Below are 20477 nucleotides of genomic sequence, written 5' to 3'. Positions count from 1 at the left end.
TTATAATTACATATTTATCTTAAAATTAATTCAATTGAAATGTAATGATTTGAATTGAAGTGAGTTTATAGACTTCAAAGCTCGTTATATCCTTTTCGACTTCTACTTTTAATTAGTCTTATGTACATAATGTAATTTTATTGAAAACTGTGTGTTGGCTTATGTAAATTTGTATATACGTAATTATTCTATGGCTGAAAAGCGTAGGTAAGGGAATTAAATTTGAGTTTGGGATATTTTACAAAAATTAAAGGTAATCTGCTTTAACTTATTCTGTTCGTTGTTTGAGAATTTTTTTGTTACCCACTTTCTGTGTTATATTAAAAAATCCCAATAAGTCATGATTTTAATTATAACTTATGTTTTTCGGGTTCATAACTTTATTATTATTAAATTTCTTATGTATATCAGTTTTAAATAATTTCATTTACATATAAATTTTTAAATTTTTTGCTTATTTATGTAAGTTAGCGCATACACTTGCAAAGCTAAAACAGAGATTTGATGATTCCCTTGAATCACTCCCACGCTACTGGCTGTTCGTAATTAGATCGCACAGCTTACTCCTACGCCTGTCCGTCTTTTGGATTTTGCAAATAAACAAATCTTACAGCGGTCAAGCTGATCATCAATTTACGTACGTGACTTTTGGCAGCTTGAGGAATGCAGCTGAGAATGCATTCGTACCAACATACAAACAAAGCTGCCGGCGCAACTACACCAACACAAACTCAATAGCTACACCGCAAGTAGGGATTTAGGGTAGATTGTAAGAATATAGTTTTTAGTTGAGATTGGAGTTTAATAAAGAACGGTCGAAAGTTGAGATTGGAGTTTAATAAAGAACGGTCGAAAGTTGAGATTGGAGTTTAATAAAGAACGGTCGAAAGTTGAGATTGCAGTTTAATAAAGAACGGCAAAAATCAGAAAAGTGGCGCCCAACTAGCAGGACAACTGAACCCAACTAGCAGAATAACTGAACCCAACTAGCAGAACAACCGAGCCCAACTAGCAGGACAACTGAACCCAACTGGCAGAATAACCGAGCCCAACTAGCAGGACAACTGAACCCAACTAGCAGAATAACTGAACCCAACTAGCAGAACAACCGAGCCCAACTAGCAGGACAACTGAACCCAACTGGCAGAATAACCGAGCCCAACTAGCAGAATAACTGAACCCAACTGGCAGAACAACTGAATCTAACAACGAAGGATACAATCAACTATTTGTGGAAACGAAGGAAACCTGCACGGCAGAAATGATTGCAATACGTGAAATAATAATACTGTAAGTAATTGTTCGGTTTTGATCCAGTGCAATTAAAGAAAAGTTATATAAAGTTTTTGTAAAGCGAAATACCTTCGGCTCTTTCTTACCTTTTTTTAAAAAAAAAAAAAGCAAAACAAAATTAACATGAGTGTAACTAGGGAACAGGTAATAGAAATTTTAAGACAACAAAATGAGCAAAATAAAAAAGAATTAAAAGCCCAGTTGGATGAAGTGATGCAAACTCTTCGGCGCTTAGAGCCGCCATCCGCGGAGAGTTACATTCCCGTGGAAATAAATCCAACTGTGGTCGGGGGCAACACAAATATGGATTTAATAAAATCTATACAAGAATTTAAGGGGGATACTGCTTCTTATCCGGCCTGGCGTTCCGCAGCAGAATTCGCCATTGGCTACTACAAAGAGGGTTCAGAGCAATATTATGTTGCCATGGGGATATTTAGAAACAAGATAGTAGGCCCCGCAAATGCAACGCTCGCTTCCTTCTCAACTGTTTTAAATTTTAAAGCTATAATAGCTAGATTGGACAAAGCATACGCGGACAAAAGACCGCTACATGTTTTGGAAACAGAGCTCAGCGTTCTGAGGCAGGGCAGTTTGTCAATCTGCCAATATTATGATACGGTAGACAAGCAATTAACACTCATAACAAATAAAAATATAATGACTCATTCAAACAATACGCAGCTTGCCGCCGCGCTCAATGATAGAGCTAGAGAAAACGCATTAAGAGTTTTTATTTCTGGCCTAAAGCGGCCGTTATGCGACATTCTATTTCCTGCCAATCCTAAAGATTTGCCTTCTGCACTGGCTACTGCCCAGGAGTTAGCGAACAACCGCATGCGTTATGATTTCGCCAGAACATTTGCGGTTAACAACGTAGCAACTACCACTAGCCCAAAATACCACAATAACTATCCTGGCAATCCCCAAATGCTCAAGGACACCCCTACTCCAATGGATGTAGACCGCGGATCCTCCGCATTCCGACGTACAAAACAGTCCAACCAGAGTTATAGAAAGGGAAATGCCGTGGGAGGGCACCCCAAAAGGGATGCTAATCAATACGTGAATAAACGGGAGCACAGAAGGGGAGATTCAGTAAATTCACGGAAGCCGAAAGTGCAACGGACCAACCATTTGGAGACAACCCCAGAGGTGGATCCACAAAAGAAAATTACTGTGGACCGTGACAGTGATTCGGATGTCGAGATCGCTTCCAATTTCGCGATGGAAGACGAGGTTAATTTTTTAGTATAAGGTCGCTCCTAGCTTACATTACCAAGAAGGCGTCGGAGGGGCAGGAGCTTAGGTTACTGATTGATACAGGAACTTCAAAAAACTATATCAAAAATTTGAGCTTCCTAAAGGGAATTATCCCTGTGGAGAGACAGTTTACGGTCAAAACTATAAACGGATGTAATCTCATAGAAAAAAAATGTAAGGTTTTCGTTTTGGGGAAAGTCTCAACTTTCTTCATTCTTCCTAATATAAAGGGCTTCGATGGTATAGTGGGATACGATTTCCTTAAGGAGATAGAATCTAAAATTGATACGACATCCGGATACTTATATTACGAGGGTGGTAAGGAAAAATTAAATAACGTCAAATGTGAGCAAGTTAACTCCATATATTTGGACAAGGACTCGGTCCCAGCTCTTGTGAAAAACGAGTTTGACTCTATGATTAAAAAGAATTTTAAGGCCTTTGCCGAACCTAACCGCGCTTTGCCATTTAATACTAAGGTCAAAGCTAAAATTCGTACCACTTCCTCGGAACCAATTTACACCCGATCTTATCCATACCCGGTTTCGGCGGCAGGATTCATTAATAAGGAAATAGAAATACTGTTGAAAGAAGGAATTATCCGAAAATCTAATTCGGCGTATAACTCTCCGGTCCATGTAGTGAATAAAAAAGGCCTGGATGAATATGGTAAACAAAAGCTCCGCATGGTAATCGACTTTCGAAAATTAAACGAAAAAACGATTGCGGATAAGTATCCTATACCAGATATTTCTACCATATTGGCAAACCTGGGCAGTTCCAGATTTTTTACTACTTTAGATCTAAAGTCTGGATTCCACCAGATAATCCTTGAGGAGAAGGACCGCGAAAAAACAGCCTTCAGCATTAACAATGGCAAATACGAATTTAATAGATTGCCATTCGGGTTAAAAAATGCGCCCAGTATCTTTCAACGGGCTATTGATGACGTCTTGAGAGACGACATTGGCCAAAGTTGCCAAGTTTATATGGATGATATAATCATCTTTTCAAGGGACGAAAAGTCTCATATTCAACATGTCGATAAGGTACTGGGGAAGTTGGAAAGGGCCGGTATGCGAGTTTCAGCAGAAAAGACTAAATTCTTTAAAGATAAGGTTGAGTTTCTTGGCTTTATTGTCTCTCGAAGGGGGATAAAAACATGTCCAAATAAGGTCAAGGACATAATCGACTATAGGAAGCCGGAAACACTTCGAGCATTACGCTCTTTCTTGGGTCTGTCAGGTTATTATAGAAGGTTTATAAGGGATTATGCGTCTATCGTCAAACCATTAACAAAGTATCTTCGGGGGGAGAATGGCCATGTGTCATCCCACAAGTCCAAACACACTAAAATAGTCCTTGATGACGAGGCCATTCAAGCATTTAAAAGGGTAAAAAGCATTTTGGCATCGGAAGATGTTTTGCTGTTTTATCCGGATTATGACAAAACATTCGAACTAACAACAGACGCTTCCTCTAGCGCTTTAGGCGCGGTCCTCTCCCAGAATGGTCGGCCCATTACAATGATTTCAAGAACATTATCAAAAACAGAGGAGAATTATGCAACCAACGAGCGTGAGCTCTTGGCTATAGTGTGGGCCCTTAAAAACCTTCGACATTACTTATACGGTATTAAAGACATCGTAATATTCACAGACCACCAGCCTTTAACTTTCGCTATTTCGAACAAAAATCCTAATACAAAAATGAAGCGATGGCGTGCGTTCATAGAAGAATTTTCGCCTAAATTTGTTTATAAACCCGGCAGAGACAACGTCGTAGCAGACGCTCTGTCCCGTCAGTTTTTGAATAATATGACGATACAGATGCTACAGCACATAGCGAGTCATCGCTCTCAAACACAATTAAAACTATCCAGTATCCAGTAAACCAATTCAAAAGACAATTCATTTTGACGAAGGGGGATCATTATCACCAAAGTACAAAAATAATTTTTCAGAAAAAAATTCGTTATACTATAAATTACGACACAATAGTAAATTTGTTGCATAATCTTAAGAAACTCGTAAACCCTAGCGTTACAAACGCTCTTTGTTGCGATCTTCCGACACTATCAGAGATCCAGGGACCTCTTGTCGAAGCATTCCCGGGGGTTAAATTTATTCATACAGAAAAATTTGTAATCGATCTAACGAATCCGAACGATCAACAGGAAGCAATAGCAACGGAGCATGCCCGTGCCCATCGATCTCTGTCCGAGAATTTTAAGCAAATTCTATCAGAATACTACTTTCCCGACATGAGGAAAATGCTCAGGTCAGCTGTATCAAATTGCAAGATCTGTCTGGAAAATAAATACCAAAGAAAACCACCAAATCCGGAAATTGGGAAAACTCCAATCCCAGAGCACCCAGGAGAAATTCTCCACTTAGACATTTTAATTACTGGAAAGCAGCTATTCTTAACTGCTGTTGATAGGTTTTCAAAGTTTGCAATTGTTAAACCTGTTATTTCAAGATGTACCATTGATATAAAAGAAGCTTTATTAGAGGTATTAGGTATGTTCCAAAACACTAAAACAATTGTCACAGATAACGAAAGAGCGTTTACTTCAAATTTAATTAGAAACATGCTACGCGATCATTTCTCCATAGAACAGTTTTTCGTACCCACCTTACATAGCGAAAGCAACGGACAGGTCGAAAAGTTTCATTCAACCCTTTTGGAAATAGCCAGATGCGTGAAGGCACAGCAGCAGATAAGCGAGGTTAAAGATCTGATTTTGCTTGCTGCTTACAAGTACAACAGAACAATTCACTCGGTTGTAGATTCGAAACCAATCGAAATTTTGCAGAACTGCCCAGCGGAGAAATTTGGGGAAATTAGAGATAAATTAATAAGAGCCCAGAATTTAGTATTGAATAGATTGAATGAGAAAAGAATAACCAAAACATATCAGCCTGGTGAAAGGGTGTTTCTTCGACGAAATAAGCGATTGGGAAATAAATTTGAGAAGGTGTTCGTGGAAAAAATAGTAGAAAGAGATTTAGGTACAACAGTACAGATAGAAGGCAGGAAAATTCATAAAAGTAATTTACGATAAAATCAATTTCAGATTGCCGCTTGCCCTAGTCTTCGTCACTAGAGCCAATTTAATTGACTACACCTCCTCACAAGTTATCACCATCCCTCGGGGAAATGTGGCTATTTATAATGAATTCATTTACCTCGTGCACGCCACCAACCTAACAGATTATCGCCAGATAGCTTACGAAAGCCGATGGTTCACATCAAAATCAAAAAATCAGGTAGTGAACGAAAATATTTTGAAACAGCAAGGTGAGGAAATACTACACATAATTCGCACTTTGGAAATACCTAAGAGAATTGCAAGGTCAATAGATTTTCTGGGGTCCGCCCTGAAATTTATAGCCGGTACCCCGGACCACGAAGATTTTGAACTGCTCTTGACAAAGGAAAGCATACTAATAGAAAACAACAATAGGCAGATTAGAATTAACTCCGATTTACAAAATAGAATTAACGAAATTACCAACCTAATCAATACACTTCGCGGAAATCAAACGGATTGGATATTAAAAGACGAGGAAACATTGCTCTGTGAAAATTTGGTAAGAAGAAATAACCATATAATCAGCCAACTAAACAGACTAGCACTCTCCATTGTGTTGGCAAAAAGTAATATCATAAATCCACTTATTTTGGATGACGAAGAGATGGATCAAGCGTTCAATTCCGAACAATTACCCTTTAGTTTAAGTAATTTACTTTTAGTATCTAAGGTAAAAATTTTGCAAAGTTCTGATGTTATTTACTATATTCTTAAGGTTCCTAAGGTTACAAATTTCTGTCAATTCCTAAAAATCTATCCTGTAGTCCATAATAATAGTATCGTAAAGCTAGAGACCACGCTTGCGGCAAAATGTAGCGATACGTTTCAACCACTCGAGAACTGCAATGACACTCTGGTAGCTAAAGTGTGCAAACCGGCTCACTCAGATTGCTTGGGTCAGATGCTAAATAATAACACAGCTAATTGTTCATCAGAATCGGCATATCACATACCATCAGTTCAAAAAATAGAAGAGGGCATCATTATTCTTAACAACGTGCAACCAACGACAATATTTGATCAACGAAAATTGGAAATAAGGGGAACGTATCTGCTTCTTTTTCGTGACTCTATCACCATAAATGATACAACTTACGTGGTAAAAAGAGAACCGACTTATATCCAACCACATCCTCCAAAAACCGTATCCATTAATTACTTGGAACACCATACGAGTTTGTCCCTACCATATTTGCACCAAATTTATATCGACAACATCTCTCGCATTCACGAATTGAAGGAGGGTATATCTGTTCATCGTAATTTGTTCTGGACGATTTTTTCTTTTCCTCCATTATTATTGATCGCAATAGCAATTTTTTTCATCCACCGCAGAAACAAATTAGCAAGTAATAAAGTAAAAACTCAGAGGGCAGTAGAGGAAATTTTGGCACGAGTCGAGGACGGCTCGTCTTAAGAGGGGGAGAAGTTAGCGCATTGCACACTTGCAAAGCTAAAACAGAGATTTGATGATTCCCTTGAATCACTCCCACGCTACTGGCTGTTCGTAATTAGATTGCACAGCTTACTCCTACGCCTGCCCGTCTTTTGGATTTTGCAAATAAACAAATCTTACAGCGGTCAAGCTGATCATCAATTTACGTACGTGACTTTTGGCAGCTTGAGGAATGCAGCTGAGAATGCATTCGTACCAACATACAAACAAAGCTGCCGGCGCAACTACACCAACACAAACTCAATAGCTACACCGCAAGTAGGGATTTAGGGTAGATTGTAAGAATATAGTTTTTAGTTGAGATTGGAGTTTAATAAAGAACGGTCGAAAGTTGAGATTGGAGTTTAATAAAGAACGGTCGAAAGTTGAGATTGGAGTTTAATAAAGAACGGTCGAAAGTTGAGATTGGAGTTTAATAAAGAACGGTCGAAAGTTGAGATTGGAGTTTAATAAAGAACGGCAAAAAATAGAAAAGTTGTACATATTTCATACGGATTGTGCTTATTTTTAGTATATGTAGGTGTTTACGAGTAATATATATTACTATTGGGCAACCGCACACTAAATACTAACCTCAATGCTAAATACAACCCTGCTGTTTTGTCCATCAGACACGATCAAAAAAGTAAGCGTCAAACGAAAATATCAAAAATTTTTGATTTTCATCAAGCATCGTACGTGTAGCCGACAACAAATACGTGTGTCACGACGCCACCCGACTGCACTAACACATACAAAGCGCAGTCAAGCATGCTGGATCGTCACCAGAGGCCATAAGGGTGCGTGCATGTCAGAGATGCGATAAGCGATAAGAGCGTCGATAAGAGCGAAGCGTAGAAAATTAATGCATGTATTTTAATAGAAGTGTGCATGTCGGAGCAGCGCGCTAACTCACTCTTCGCTCGCTATCATCGATAAGAGCGTAGAAATTGTAGGCTAATAATTTCTTCGCTATTATCGATGATGGACTATGTCCATAAGTGCAGTATTTTATAAGTGCAGTATTTTTAAAACCTGCAATTTGGGATCAAAAAGATCCAAATCACCACAACAGGTGCATTTTGGATAAATTGTGTCAAAGTATTGCAGCTGACACATGAACTGGTTAATAAATCAATACCTATTTATATTGAATGTAACACTAGATGTGATGACAATGCACAAAACAATGAATATCCGATTTAGATTCACAATATTCTAAATGTTTAAAATATTTCATTTTTTTTGTTATTTACCAATGAATATGTTAATTTTTCTCCAATAAAATTATTCGTACGTACATATGTACCTTATTGTAAGCATCAATCGTTCCTCTTGCAAGATTGGTCTGTTGTGGCAGTTTTGCCAATTATGCTGCAGTCGATCCGAAATTTGAGACAGAATATAATCGAATGTATCGCTTGTCAATCTCATATATTCGAAAAACTTTTTTGGATCCTGTCTCAAACTATTATAGAGATGGTGAAATTCTCCGAGTTCTAGTCTTGCTTGGTTTATAGGATGCGCTGAAAACTGACGTTTTTCCCTTACAGTATTATGTAGATGATAATATGCAGCAATAGGCGTCAAGAACAATATATTTTCTTCCTCTGAATCACTCATTATTATAAATATTATAGCTCTTCACTTTTCAAAACTTAAATTGCAAATGCAACTAACGCTCTTATCGCAGCTCTGTTTTATACACCACACAAAACTAAAGCTCGACGCTATGCTTTTGTCGCTGCTCTTATCGACGCTCTTATCGCTTAGGGGGCGCCCATAAATTACGTGAGGTGTTTTTTTCAATTTTCTGACCCTCCCTCCCCCCCTGGTGAGATGTCGTGAGATTTTATTCAACCCCCTCCCCCATCCCCCAATCTCACGTGAGATTTTTCAAAATGTGGGTTTCTTATGTAAACGCGTTGGATTGTTATTGTAAAAAGAAAAACAATTTGCTTCGTGCTTTTATTTACGACTAGTTAAGACTAGTAATCAATATTGCTAAGAGTTATAAGTGTAATAAAAATTGAACAATAGAAGACTTAAATCGTAACTACTGCGATTAAAAAAAGAATATCTACTCTAATTCAGTCCATGGAGAATCATGGGCGGTTTCAAGAGAGACTATTGGGACCAACATGTTCATATGATTTTCAGTAAAATCATGTGCTCCTTCAACTTCGTTCTAATCTAGCCACTCTAAGCCGTTGACGCTTGCGCACAGTAACTCATTAGCTCGTCTTGTGATAATCCGTGAGGGTCGCGCTTTGCGGAACATACGCGCTTACTTAGCTGGTGCAATGTGAGCTGCTCTCCTGTGCTCTGCAGCTCTTGTGATAGATGCGAAGTAAATACCGCATGTACTGCAGCATATTTTCTCTAAATCATCACGTATACTTGGGCAATAGAGATCAATAGGCGTGCTGATGAAGGCATTCAGCGGTTGAATCGGTACGCGTATTAGAAATGGAGCAAATGATTTTCCGTCATGTTCTTTAAAGTCCGGAATTGTCAAACGTCAACCTGAGTGATAGGGCGTTCGGCTCATAGTGGCGCGAAAACAACCGACGGGCTACACTGTACCGCAAATTCAGATTAAATTGAGCTATTTGGTATAAAACAAATATGGTGGTTTGACAGTAGTAATGTATAACGTCGAAGTATGAATGAAATTATTTTCTTTCGAACGAATTAGTGAATGATCTTAATCATACTACGATTACGCTTGAGATTAAATCTTAAGCATGTACAATTTTTTTGTTTCAATCAGAAAAAAAATTGCGTGATATTTGCCGAGACCCCCCCTCTCTCCAACGTAAGATTAGATGAGATTTGACTCGACCCCCTCCCCCCCTTAAACATCTCACGTAATTTATGGACGCCCCCTTATCGCATCTCTGACATGCACGCACCCTAAGACCAGCAGGGTATATATTTAGTGAAATCAAAATCTGCTACTACAGCTTTGAAAAGCTTACCATAGCTTTACACTCAACTTTGTCATTTGGATTTCTTTTTCAGCATGGCGTCGCTGTGGAAGTGGTGCGCGTACTGCCCGATAGTCCCCCGCCAAGCTTGAATAATATTTTCTGTAACTGTGATGAAAATAATCCATCTGATATGGTAAGTTCGCCAATGCCTTTATAGCACATATACGTACATACATACATCCATATATGCAACGTTACTAAATAATTCTATAAATGTCATTGTCACCGCCCACAGCTGATCACTTTCGATTGCGATGCACAGCCAGTGTTGCAGGTAAAAACTTTACGCCAGAAGGCCGGGAAAGCTGACGTCTCCCACTACAAAGTGACCGTTTCACGATTCCGTGCTCGCATGGCCACCGCCATGAACTACAACAACCTCAAGGGCGAGATGAAAGTGGATGGTTATCCAGATGTAAGCTTCGATTTTTTTGACTCTTTATTGACTAAATTAATAGAAAAATCTTTAAATTTTGTTTTGCGCAGATACGCGTTGCCATGAACAGCGTGGGCGCCATAAAGCCGTTGGACCAGGATGAACAACAACTACAAGGAGTAATTAGCGATATTATCATCGGCGCTCTACGCGACACCGTGTATCCAGTGGACTTCTCAATTTATGCGACCTGTCCACGCGCCGAAATCGATCCATTAGATATGCCTGTAATATATCCAGTGAATTATGACCCGTTAGCGGTGAGCGTCAGTGCAGTGAGAAGAAGTAGTAAAAAAGAAAAACTTTAAACACAATTTTCATGTCGTTACAATTTCGAGTTTTATATCCTCGTTTTCCTTTAACTTCATTGATATTATGTATGTTTGTTCTAAGATATCTTCTACAACTTATCATAATTTATAGGGACAGATCCCGCACACTGAAAAACTACAGTTCTTGTGTATGAAAAATTGGTATGCAAATTAAAGAAAAATTGCGTGAATGTGTGAGTATGAAAATGTGCAGGTGGCCAGAAAAAAGCGCCTCAGTTATACAACACACCGTTAAAAGAAATCAAAAGTGACTCTTCTCATTGTTCTACTCACTTCCTAATACTGCACGTATGAAATATTTCAAATCTAAAAAGAAGTTTGCCTCAACTTAGTCGCCAATGAAATTTGCCTTTTGTTTACTTTAACGTAACTACCATTAAATAACAATTCACAATACAAAACCAATAGCCAAGACCATTTTTTGAAATCAATGTGCAAAAGTTAAGCTCATTTTTCTTTTTTACTTTCTCTCATTTCAGAGGGCTTATCAATATTATTATAATTATTAAAGACATTTTTTCCGCTGCAAATTTTAACAACTGAATTGTTATAATCTCAAAAAAAAAAAACAAGAAAACAAAAATTGTGTTCCTATTAATCTGTATACAACCTCGCAATTGAAATATCAGATGTTAAAGAAAAGGCGAATTTCATTGCCTATTCATTGCAACAAATTTCTCCACATCGTTCCAATATCTTCTCTCAGTCGACTCACAAAAACCTTCTCGTATCATTTCTCTTTCATACTTTATCAAAAACACAAAATCCCTTTGTAGCAAAACATGGAGGGCTCGAATTTATCAGGTCTACAACCAATGATCTCCGGACGTCGCTTGCTTGTAAAAATTGTAAAAGGTGAGGGTCTCCTCGATGCTAAAGACCCTTATGTGGTAATGGAGATGGACGAACCTGCCCAAAAGAATCAAACAGGCGCACGCCAGGGTGCCACGCCTTATTGGGATGAACATTTTCTATTGTGAGTTATACAATTTTTATTACAAAATTTGTATACATTTGAATTCCGCCTTTTCTAGCGAACTGTCGCCACAGTCTGCTGAGATCCTGTTCGAAGTCTACGATCGTCCTGTCAATGCTGCAGATCCGGCAAAATTCCTCGGCTTGGGTTTGGTGGGCATTGATGAGTTGGCCGTTGGGCCTGCATCCACACAAGTGCTGACACTGCAGCCACGTCCCTATGAGACGCATCCGGTGAGCGGCACCATCACTGTGGACTTTGTGTTCATTGATGGTGCGGAAATACCTGCTGGACCCAAGCCGTATAAGCTGAAAGAGGCGTTGAAGATCAGCACGCCTATGATTAACGAACACATGAAAAATGGCGCCGACTTGGCAAATGCAGCCGTACGCGCTTTGCAGGATGGCGCACTCTCCACGACAGGGCAGCCCAGCAAGAGTACTTTGATCATACACAGCGTTCAGCGAGTGAGTTGTGAAGTTTTGTGCATTATCACTTTTTTTTGGAAGACATTTGTAAATATACAAAAAATATTATATAATATATAAAATGCACATTTAAAAGTTGGGAAACAGTGAGCGATGGAGAGTTAGATTCAAATGAGTTGGGAATTGAGCAGAAACATTTTGTTTCAAACAAAAGTTTAAGATAAAGATTTCAATATCAGAAAAAATATGATCTTATTATTTGTGATATTTGAATTGGAAAAAATAACTTTACGCATTTTCTTCATATAACAAGCTAAAGTTTTGCTCTTGTTTAATTTTGCTTCATCAAACATCAGAAACTTTCATAAATTTGCCTAGGATAAATTTGTTTTTACAGTTTAAGCCCTAAAAACATTGAAATACATTTTAGGGGTAAAATTGGAATCAAAACCGCCTTTAGTATACCTCGCCACATATCCCTAAATGCATTTCTGTGGTATTTCTCTTTATTTCATGAAGTATTATTATTGAGGAAAAGTCAGAAAAGTTATCAACTCTCCATTTGCCTTTACAAAGTGTTCATAGACACACATCCCTGCTTTGTGTATTCCTACAATTTCGTTTTTACAAAATTCAGTGTCTGTTATATTGATTCGATACGTTTAAAAGTAAGCTAAATGTTGTTTTTTGTTTTTCATATTGCTCACTCCTGTTCTCTCACCGTCACATCATGAATCGCTTTTCAAAACAAATGAAAATAAAAAAAATCGTTCACATGCACCTTCACGCAACTTCAAATAAAAATAGAACCAAAACAATTCAAATGCATTTAAGGTAATTTTTATTTAATTTTTATGTGCCTCTGCATACAATACATATTCACATTTGGTACTTAAAAACTGTTTAATTTATTTCTAACAAAATTTTTATCGATTTTAACTGGCCTGAATTATTATTTTTAATGGAAAATTTAAATTTTTAAATTTTTGAGTTGCACTCATTTTTGTGCATTAATTTACTCACCTTAAATTATATATTAAGCAAATAAAGTATTTATAATTAGGTAATACAATTTTTTTTCGTTTTGCCTGCTTTCTTCAATTGCTTATAATTCTAATGATAAAATGCGCTTTCTAACGTAATTAACCTGCAACACCACTACAAACCGAAATTTCGCCTGTAACTGAAACAGGTTGAAGTTAACAAAGAGGGCAGAATAGAAGTTAAAGAATCGCCGCAAGATGAACGGGATGCTGCTGTAACCCAAGGTTTAGAAAACCCATTAAACGACAATACAAGCGAATCGCTGCCAACCGCGACTACCACCGCGGACATAGAGCAAATCCAGCAGGATATATCGATGACGACAGACATAACTGCAAGTCCCTCAGACTCGTATCCAGCAAATGATGGCTACTTAGATGAGTCGGGGGTGGCATCAGGTAACAGCAGTGCCATGGTCACATCCAGCGCGGAGGTGAGTATACAAAAAATGTTCATTAGTTTCAAGCTCGTTTGAGAATGGTTGCAGTTTTGCTACAGATAGGCTTCAACACTTCACTGGAATGATTTTATTTTTTAAAGCCGAATATACTAAAAATTTAGAGCTTTCTGCGTTTTTTAGTTGTTTCAGATTTGATGAAAATATAATGATTTTTCAAAGCCTGTGATTCAAGTTTGTGCAGCATTAGAACACAAGAATCTCAATAATTTTATGAATTAAAAAAAATGTGAATAAAGCAAATACTATTTTCTTTCGACAGTTTGGACATCCGAATGCTGCCTCCTCCCCACAAGGCCACAATGGCTATTCACCACTAAATGGCAACTCGGCTGCAAATGGCTCTCAAAGTTATGGATATCAAAACAATAGTTTGCCCCGTAATGGCGGTGCCACCAGCACACCTTTAAGTAGTGCTGATCTGGATGAACGAGGCCGGAGTAAGAAACGAAATTTCTTTGGAACATTAAAAAAACGTTTAAGCCGATCCAAGACACGCACCCATTCGGCTGATCGTGGCGCTTTGACGCCGTCCCAAAATAATAACGGTACTACCCCAACAGGAACACTTAACGGTGATTCACGTTCATTATCTGTCGATCGTGCTGTAATGTCTAAAAGCAATTCACTTGGTAATTACCATTCACCCACCTCTCCAATCTCTTGGTTCTTGGTCTAACACTTTTGTGGACGTAACTTTCACTCACCATGTATTTTTCATAAAGCTTCTATGTACGTAGATAATGGCTAATATATGTAAATATGTAAGACTGAGTCAATAGTTTTACTACCTCTTTTGCATTTATGTTTTTTATAGAATTTTATTTGGTTGAGAAAATTAGTTTTTAGTTATGAAAAAAATGTGCTAAACAGTTCTAAAAAAATCCTTGCCGAGGTAATTTTGAATAAATGTAAAGAGGAAGCATATCTTTTCCTGTATTTCTATAAACATTTTATAGTTTTAAATCAGAGACTGAAAATAACTGGTCCACATTTAACACATTTTTGCTTTTTCTATCATTTAAAATTGTTTTTCTATTCGCGATATTTAAGTATAGATTTTGAAGTAAAATACTGAAAGAAATGAAATTGCGAACGAAAAAGTTTTTTTAAAGATTAGTTAGTAACTTTTATTATAAAACAAAGAAAATATATGATGAAAATGCAATGAAGTAAAATAACTGTAAAGAAAAGGAAGTAAGACTAGACAATATTTAATTTTTCAATAACTACGAAGGAAAAAAAAGCAATTTTGACAAAATAGTTACCTAACATAAAGATGAAATATATGTACAATAAAATTTGTTAGATTTTCGATACAATTTCTTCCCTACAATTCCTACTACTATTAATAATTATAAACGAATCCCTTCACTCAGTATTTTTAACATATCCACCTGTATACCATTGCATTTAAAGCTGAAAATACATATAGGAGATTAATTCGAAATGTAATAAAAACTACAAATCAAATAAAATTCCACCTAAAGCAGACGCTTAAAACCAAAAACAAAAGTTATAACAAGTAAAAAAAGAATAAATGACAATTTGTGGCCCCCTTGATACATGGCCAGATTAGTTGCGGTGTTTGTTTCTAATACAAAATTTTATAAGAAAAATTTTTGCAAATTCAAATTGGAGCACAAATTAAACTTGGCAATGTTTTGTTTTTTGGAAGTGTAAATGTAAAATTTTATTTAGAAGTAGATATTATTTTATATTTTTTGCAGTTATTTGTTTCGCTTAAATATTTTTATTTCACACCATTCCATTTCTATGATTTTTATATGTATATAATATAATAGTAACCTTGAATAATTATATTAAGTACATAGATCTTTTTATTTTGTTTATCTTTGTCTTTTTTCGTCTTGTAAACTCTCTGCTGTATATTTGTCTCTGTCTTTTTTCCACCACACTCCAATTTAATTCTTTTTACCCAATTTACTGTGTCATAACTATGCCGACAATGTGAATTGTACTATGTATGTATTTATGATTAACACAAATGGATAAAAACTCGCGCCATCACACGCTTACATATACATTTATTTACATACTCGTACATACATATACATAATCATACAAACATACTAACACTGGAAAAATACAAACCCGTATCTAATAAATAAAAATAATTTTTTTTACTTTCAATTTCTTTTCCTTTTCATTTGGGTTGGCGTGAATTTTTTTTAATTTAAATTTAAACGCTTCGATTTTAAATTAAAAATGCTGATATTGCTTTGAATTACTTATAACTCACATTTGTAATTAATTAATTTAATTTTACTCTCTTTTAATTTCATACGTACCCATCTTATGATTTTGGGCGATTTTGATTTTGTACAACAAAACAAAAAATCATTTGGGGGATTCTGTACACATTTGGATTCTCAACCTCCTTCACCCACCGTTATGTTAATACCATTACTTGTGCTACTTACAACTTTTTTGGTGCAAAAATAATGCCAAACAAAAAAACAAATTATTAAAAAAACAAACGTCTTTGGTAAAATGTGTAAAATTTAAAAACAAAATTGTATGATTTCGTTTTGGTACTGAAACTGCACGCTTCTGTATAATTTAATTTCAATATTTACTTGAAACGAATATAACTAAAAATCAACATCAACCAAAAAACAAAAAATTAAAAAATCAACGGAAAACCTCAGGCCCACGCGTTGGCTCCTCACGACTTGATCACTCAAGGCAATCTTCAATTTCAGAATCGTCCGCAATCTCAGGTTTCTCATCGGCCAGCAACAAAACGTACGTACACGAAGCGTCCACACTGGTGCTGGAGACGATCGAGAATGGCGTGAAGCGGTAAGTTAAAGTTAATCCACCGTGTGCGGTCAGTGCTCCGAAATTTTTGCGATTTGAATTCCAAACTAGTAAGAACGCTAATGAGTACGTTTTTCAATCTTGCAGACATTTTATTGTTCCGCTAGCAATCGCACAACGGCCCAGGTGGCGCCGCAAAGGCACAAAGCTACACATTTACAACGATCACACCTTCATCGCCAAACACTTGAGCGGGTAAGTTGCAATGGAAATTAAAATTTAACATTCTTTCAATCTCTCCTATTTTACGTTGCCTCAACAGTGGCGGCCTGCAATGCCAGGTTTGCATGAAGTCTATCCCGCGACGACCGGGCAAACAGGGCTACGAATGCCGAGACTGCAATTTGATCTGTCACAAACAGTGCCACATACGGGCGCCACAGGCGTGTCCCAATCCCACAGTGCTTTCAATGGAATTGTAAGTTCGGAATGCAAACAGTTTGAGTTTAAGCAAATCTGATTTTCCGAGAGCTATGTAAATAAAACAAAAACAAAAAAAAAAGAGTAAAATCAGATTCAGTTGGTTGTGTAGACTTGGTTTTTACTAATTTCGATTTCTTTATTTTTCTCTCTTTTTTCCTTTTCCACTGTTAAATTTTCATTTTACTTCCAATAAAATACGTTAAACTATACATAGGACCTCATTTCCGGTACTCACAGAACAAGATATAATTTAGTCAACCTTATAATTGATTTTCAAAACACATACCAACTTTAATTGTCGTGAAATCCACACTTTTTCATTTAAATATAATTAGATTAATTACCTTTATTTACATACGAAGTTTTTGTTAAATTTTTATTTAATTAATTTAATATTTAATAAACGGTTTACTCTCCCACAAATTATGTGCAAATAGAAAAAAAAAAATAACTGGAATTTCGTAAACTCGCGCATTTTAAATGATAAATTTTCAAGCTTTTTATGGCATTTACGAAATTGTTTTGAACGCTTTGCACACAACGCCGCTGTTTCCATTCTGTTTGTGAATACCGCACCCCCATTAATTGCTCCTCTGGCGCGTTTCCTTTTACAGATTTTTCTAATTTTTCTACTAAAACTCGCTTTTTATTAGTGTAAATATTTTAACACTTTTGCCTTCTAATTTTTTCTAAGCTGAAAAATTGTAGCCTAACTCAATATAAAAAAAATGAAACTAAGTTCACTTAAAGGGCTAATTTTTCAGAGTTGGTTTGACTGTGAAAATTTTCAAACAATATTGCAGTATTGGAATTTTCACCTTTTTATAGCTAGAAACAATTGTTAAAAATGCACTGGAAAATTTGTCTTAGCACCAGTTGCCGTTTTCGGACTTATCGGCTTACCTCTTTCTGCTTTCTCAATGTTACGCAATGCTTTAATATTTATGTAGCTATGCATTATCACAACTTTACGTTTGTTTCTTACATGCGGTTTCACATACACACATACATACATACATATGACATATCATCTAACTGTATTTGTAAATCCAACTAATCTACACTTTTACTATACCCTCTAACTCGCAACACAGGATGATGACTTTTAATAAAAGAGAAATTATTAACACCGGCAATTTTCCCACGCTTCACTAAAACACAACCATGAAAAAGTTTAAAACAATTTTGTAATTTTTCAATGTTGAAAACTTTTTACTCGTAATTTTCGTGAAATAAGAACTAAACTATGTACTTGTATGTATTTCTACTCAAATCATAAAAAAAACTTTAAACAAAAACATAATATTTGAAAATCAAGCAGTTTCCGATACAGAGAAGTCAGTAGGGTACAACTTCGGTATCTTATTTACCGGGTAAGCCATTTGCATGTGTTTGCACTTTTTTACCAAAAATCGTTCAGCTCGTATTTCTTATGTTTGGATTGAAAAAGTACATTGGCGAGCAAAAGTTTTTAAAAACATTAACATATACTAATGGCTATACGTTTTCTTCGCCTTAATAATAATTTATTGAAAGTTCGTTGAGGGGTTCTAGAAATTCGCTTTAATAAAGTCGAGCTTTGAAGTTTGCTTCAAGCTTCGCCATTTTAAAATTTTTGTATACTGTGTGTATTTAAAAAAATTGTCTGTGAGTTATGTCCATGTGTTATATTCAAGAACTGGACCGGAAACGGTCTTAAAATACATTTTGTTTCCTTTTAACCTTTATCACTCAGAGCTTTAAGCTTGGTGCTAGAGCTTTTAACATATTTACACGAATTTGGAATTTTTTAATTTCTAAAATCTGTAGAATATTCAAAGCTTCTGCTGCGTTTTATTTGTTCCGTTTTCTTGTTCTTCAAGTTATTTAGAAATATTTTATTTTTACGAAGTTGTTATTATCATATTCATATATAATATTTTAATTGCTGTTTTTTATCACTCAATACAGATCGAAACTTAACTCTGCCGCTGCTGATCGCAGTATAAGAAAATTATGAATATATTGCTAACGGAAACGAACACAACCACAAATGCATAATCCGCCAGAGCAGCCACCGCTACTGCCAGCAAAAAAGTAATGCCGGAAATAAAGGATGCAATCCTGATTTATTCGAACGAAAGTAAAAAAGTTCTGAGCATAGCTTACTGTGGCTGAGCTTTTCGGTTTTCTGTTATTTATTTTATGTGTTTTTTTTTAATTATTTAAGTGATTTTTAAATACTCGCATACGAATCAGCAACTCGAAATTTAAGAAATGCGAAGGAAAAACTTTTTTGACACAAATTGTAAAAGAAATTATAAAGAGGCCGAATACTGTACCGAATAGTGCACTTTTATTTTTATAAAAAAAAAAACAATTCCTATTAAGTATATCCTTTGGATAAATTTGTTTAATATTTTCGAAATATTGTATTAATTCCCCGTGTTTACTTTAAAGTTTCCCCTTATATAAAGTTGTACAAGTTTTATATTTTATTAACACGCTACTCAATCTCAGTCTTCGCTACACAAAAAAACAAAAAAAAAGATTAACTTTCCAGAAAAGGATTTAAACACAATCAGGAAATATAAAAATCAGTGCAATCTTTACTATCATTTTTGTTAAATACATATATATGTATGTATGTCAAGTTTACCAAGTATAAGTTTTGTAATTCTGAAAAAATAAATATGAAGCACATATGAGCTAAGAAAAAGTTAAACCACAACCGTACACATTACACTGTAGTACACAATCACAGTACGAAAACGCAAATAAATGTTCAAAATCAGTAATGAAACTAAGCGAATCTTAGAACAAATCAATAAAAATGGTGGAGTTTTAAGTAGAACTACAATAAAAATGTTGTTGTTTATTTCATGCGATGGTTATAAAACCAGCTAACAATGGTTTGAATTCTAACCTTCCTAGCGAAGTTTCACACAAATTAAGTTGTACATGAGATTATGATTCTGTTCGTCATGGATAAATTACATTTGTGGCGTCATCAAAAAAATGTACGCTGTGCTACCAGAGAATGTTAATGGACGTTTTGTATGTACATACAATATTTGGAATATCCACTGGCGGTAGACAAAAGTACACAGAAGCACGAAGGGAGTGCTGTGTATATGCATGTATGTATGAACGTGCATGGATGTAGTTACATGTGAATACAATTATTTTGTAGGAAGTTTAGAAGGCAAGTAGGTATGTGTATATGTATGCATGCTAGGACTTAAAATGGGTATATATACATTCACACCTATATATACTTTACAGTAGAATTATTTTTGCATTTGTTAGGAAGAAACTCGTTCACTAGTGCGTATGTGTATTTGATTTCTTGTAGGAATGTGATGTTCTGTGACATGTGAATAAATAAGTTAAGGTTATTTGGGCATACATGCATATGTACATATGAAAGGAAGATGTTGCTGTTGCCCTTTTGCATTATTGTTTTTCATATACAAA

General features: G+C 35.9%; 1 protein-coding gene across 28 annotated transcripts in view; it reads left to right on the top strand.

Annotated features, from left to right (window-relative positions):
* The window catches only part of LOC128868160 (uncharacterized), a 63420-nt gene extending 43560 nt beyond the window's left edge, over positions 1 to 19860 (top strand). For 8 of the 28 annotated variants that reach the window (XM_054109940.1, XM_054109941.1, XM_054109931.1 and 5 more), the window contains 12 exons: positions 10113 to 10214; positions 10317 to 10496; positions 10568 to 10777; positions 11626 to 11825; positions 11884 to 12292; positions 13061 to 13087; positions 13446 to 13730; positions 14017 to 14386; positions 16427 to 16580; positions 16686 to 16793; positions 16861 to 17016; positions 18972 to 19860. In XM_054109940.1, coding sequence (XP_053965915.1) covers positions 10113 to 10214; positions 10317 to 10496; positions 10568 to 10777; positions 11626 to 11825; positions 11884 to 12292; positions 13061 to 13087; positions 13446 to 13730; positions 14017 to 14386; positions 16427 to 16580; positions 16686 to 16793; positions 16861 to 17016; positions 18972 to 19020 — 2250 coding nt within the window. In that variant the 3' untranslated portion in view covers positions 19021 to 19860. The other 20 variants (XM_054109949.1, XM_054109948.1, XM_054109947.1 and 17 more) reach the window with 20 other exon arrangements.
* The last annotated feature ends 617 nt before the right edge of the window (positions 19861 to 20477 follow it).

The sequence above is a fragment of the Anastrepha ludens genome, chromosome 6, assembly GCF_028408465.1.
Source record: "Anastrepha ludens isolate Willacy chromosome 6, idAnaLude1.1, whole genome shotgun sequence".
In the NCBI taxonomy this organism is placed as follows: domain Eukaryota; kingdom Metazoa; phylum Arthropoda; class Insecta; order Diptera; family Tephritidae; genus Anastrepha; species Anastrepha ludens.
This window is presented reverse-complemented; position numbering and strand designations above follow the sequence as displayed.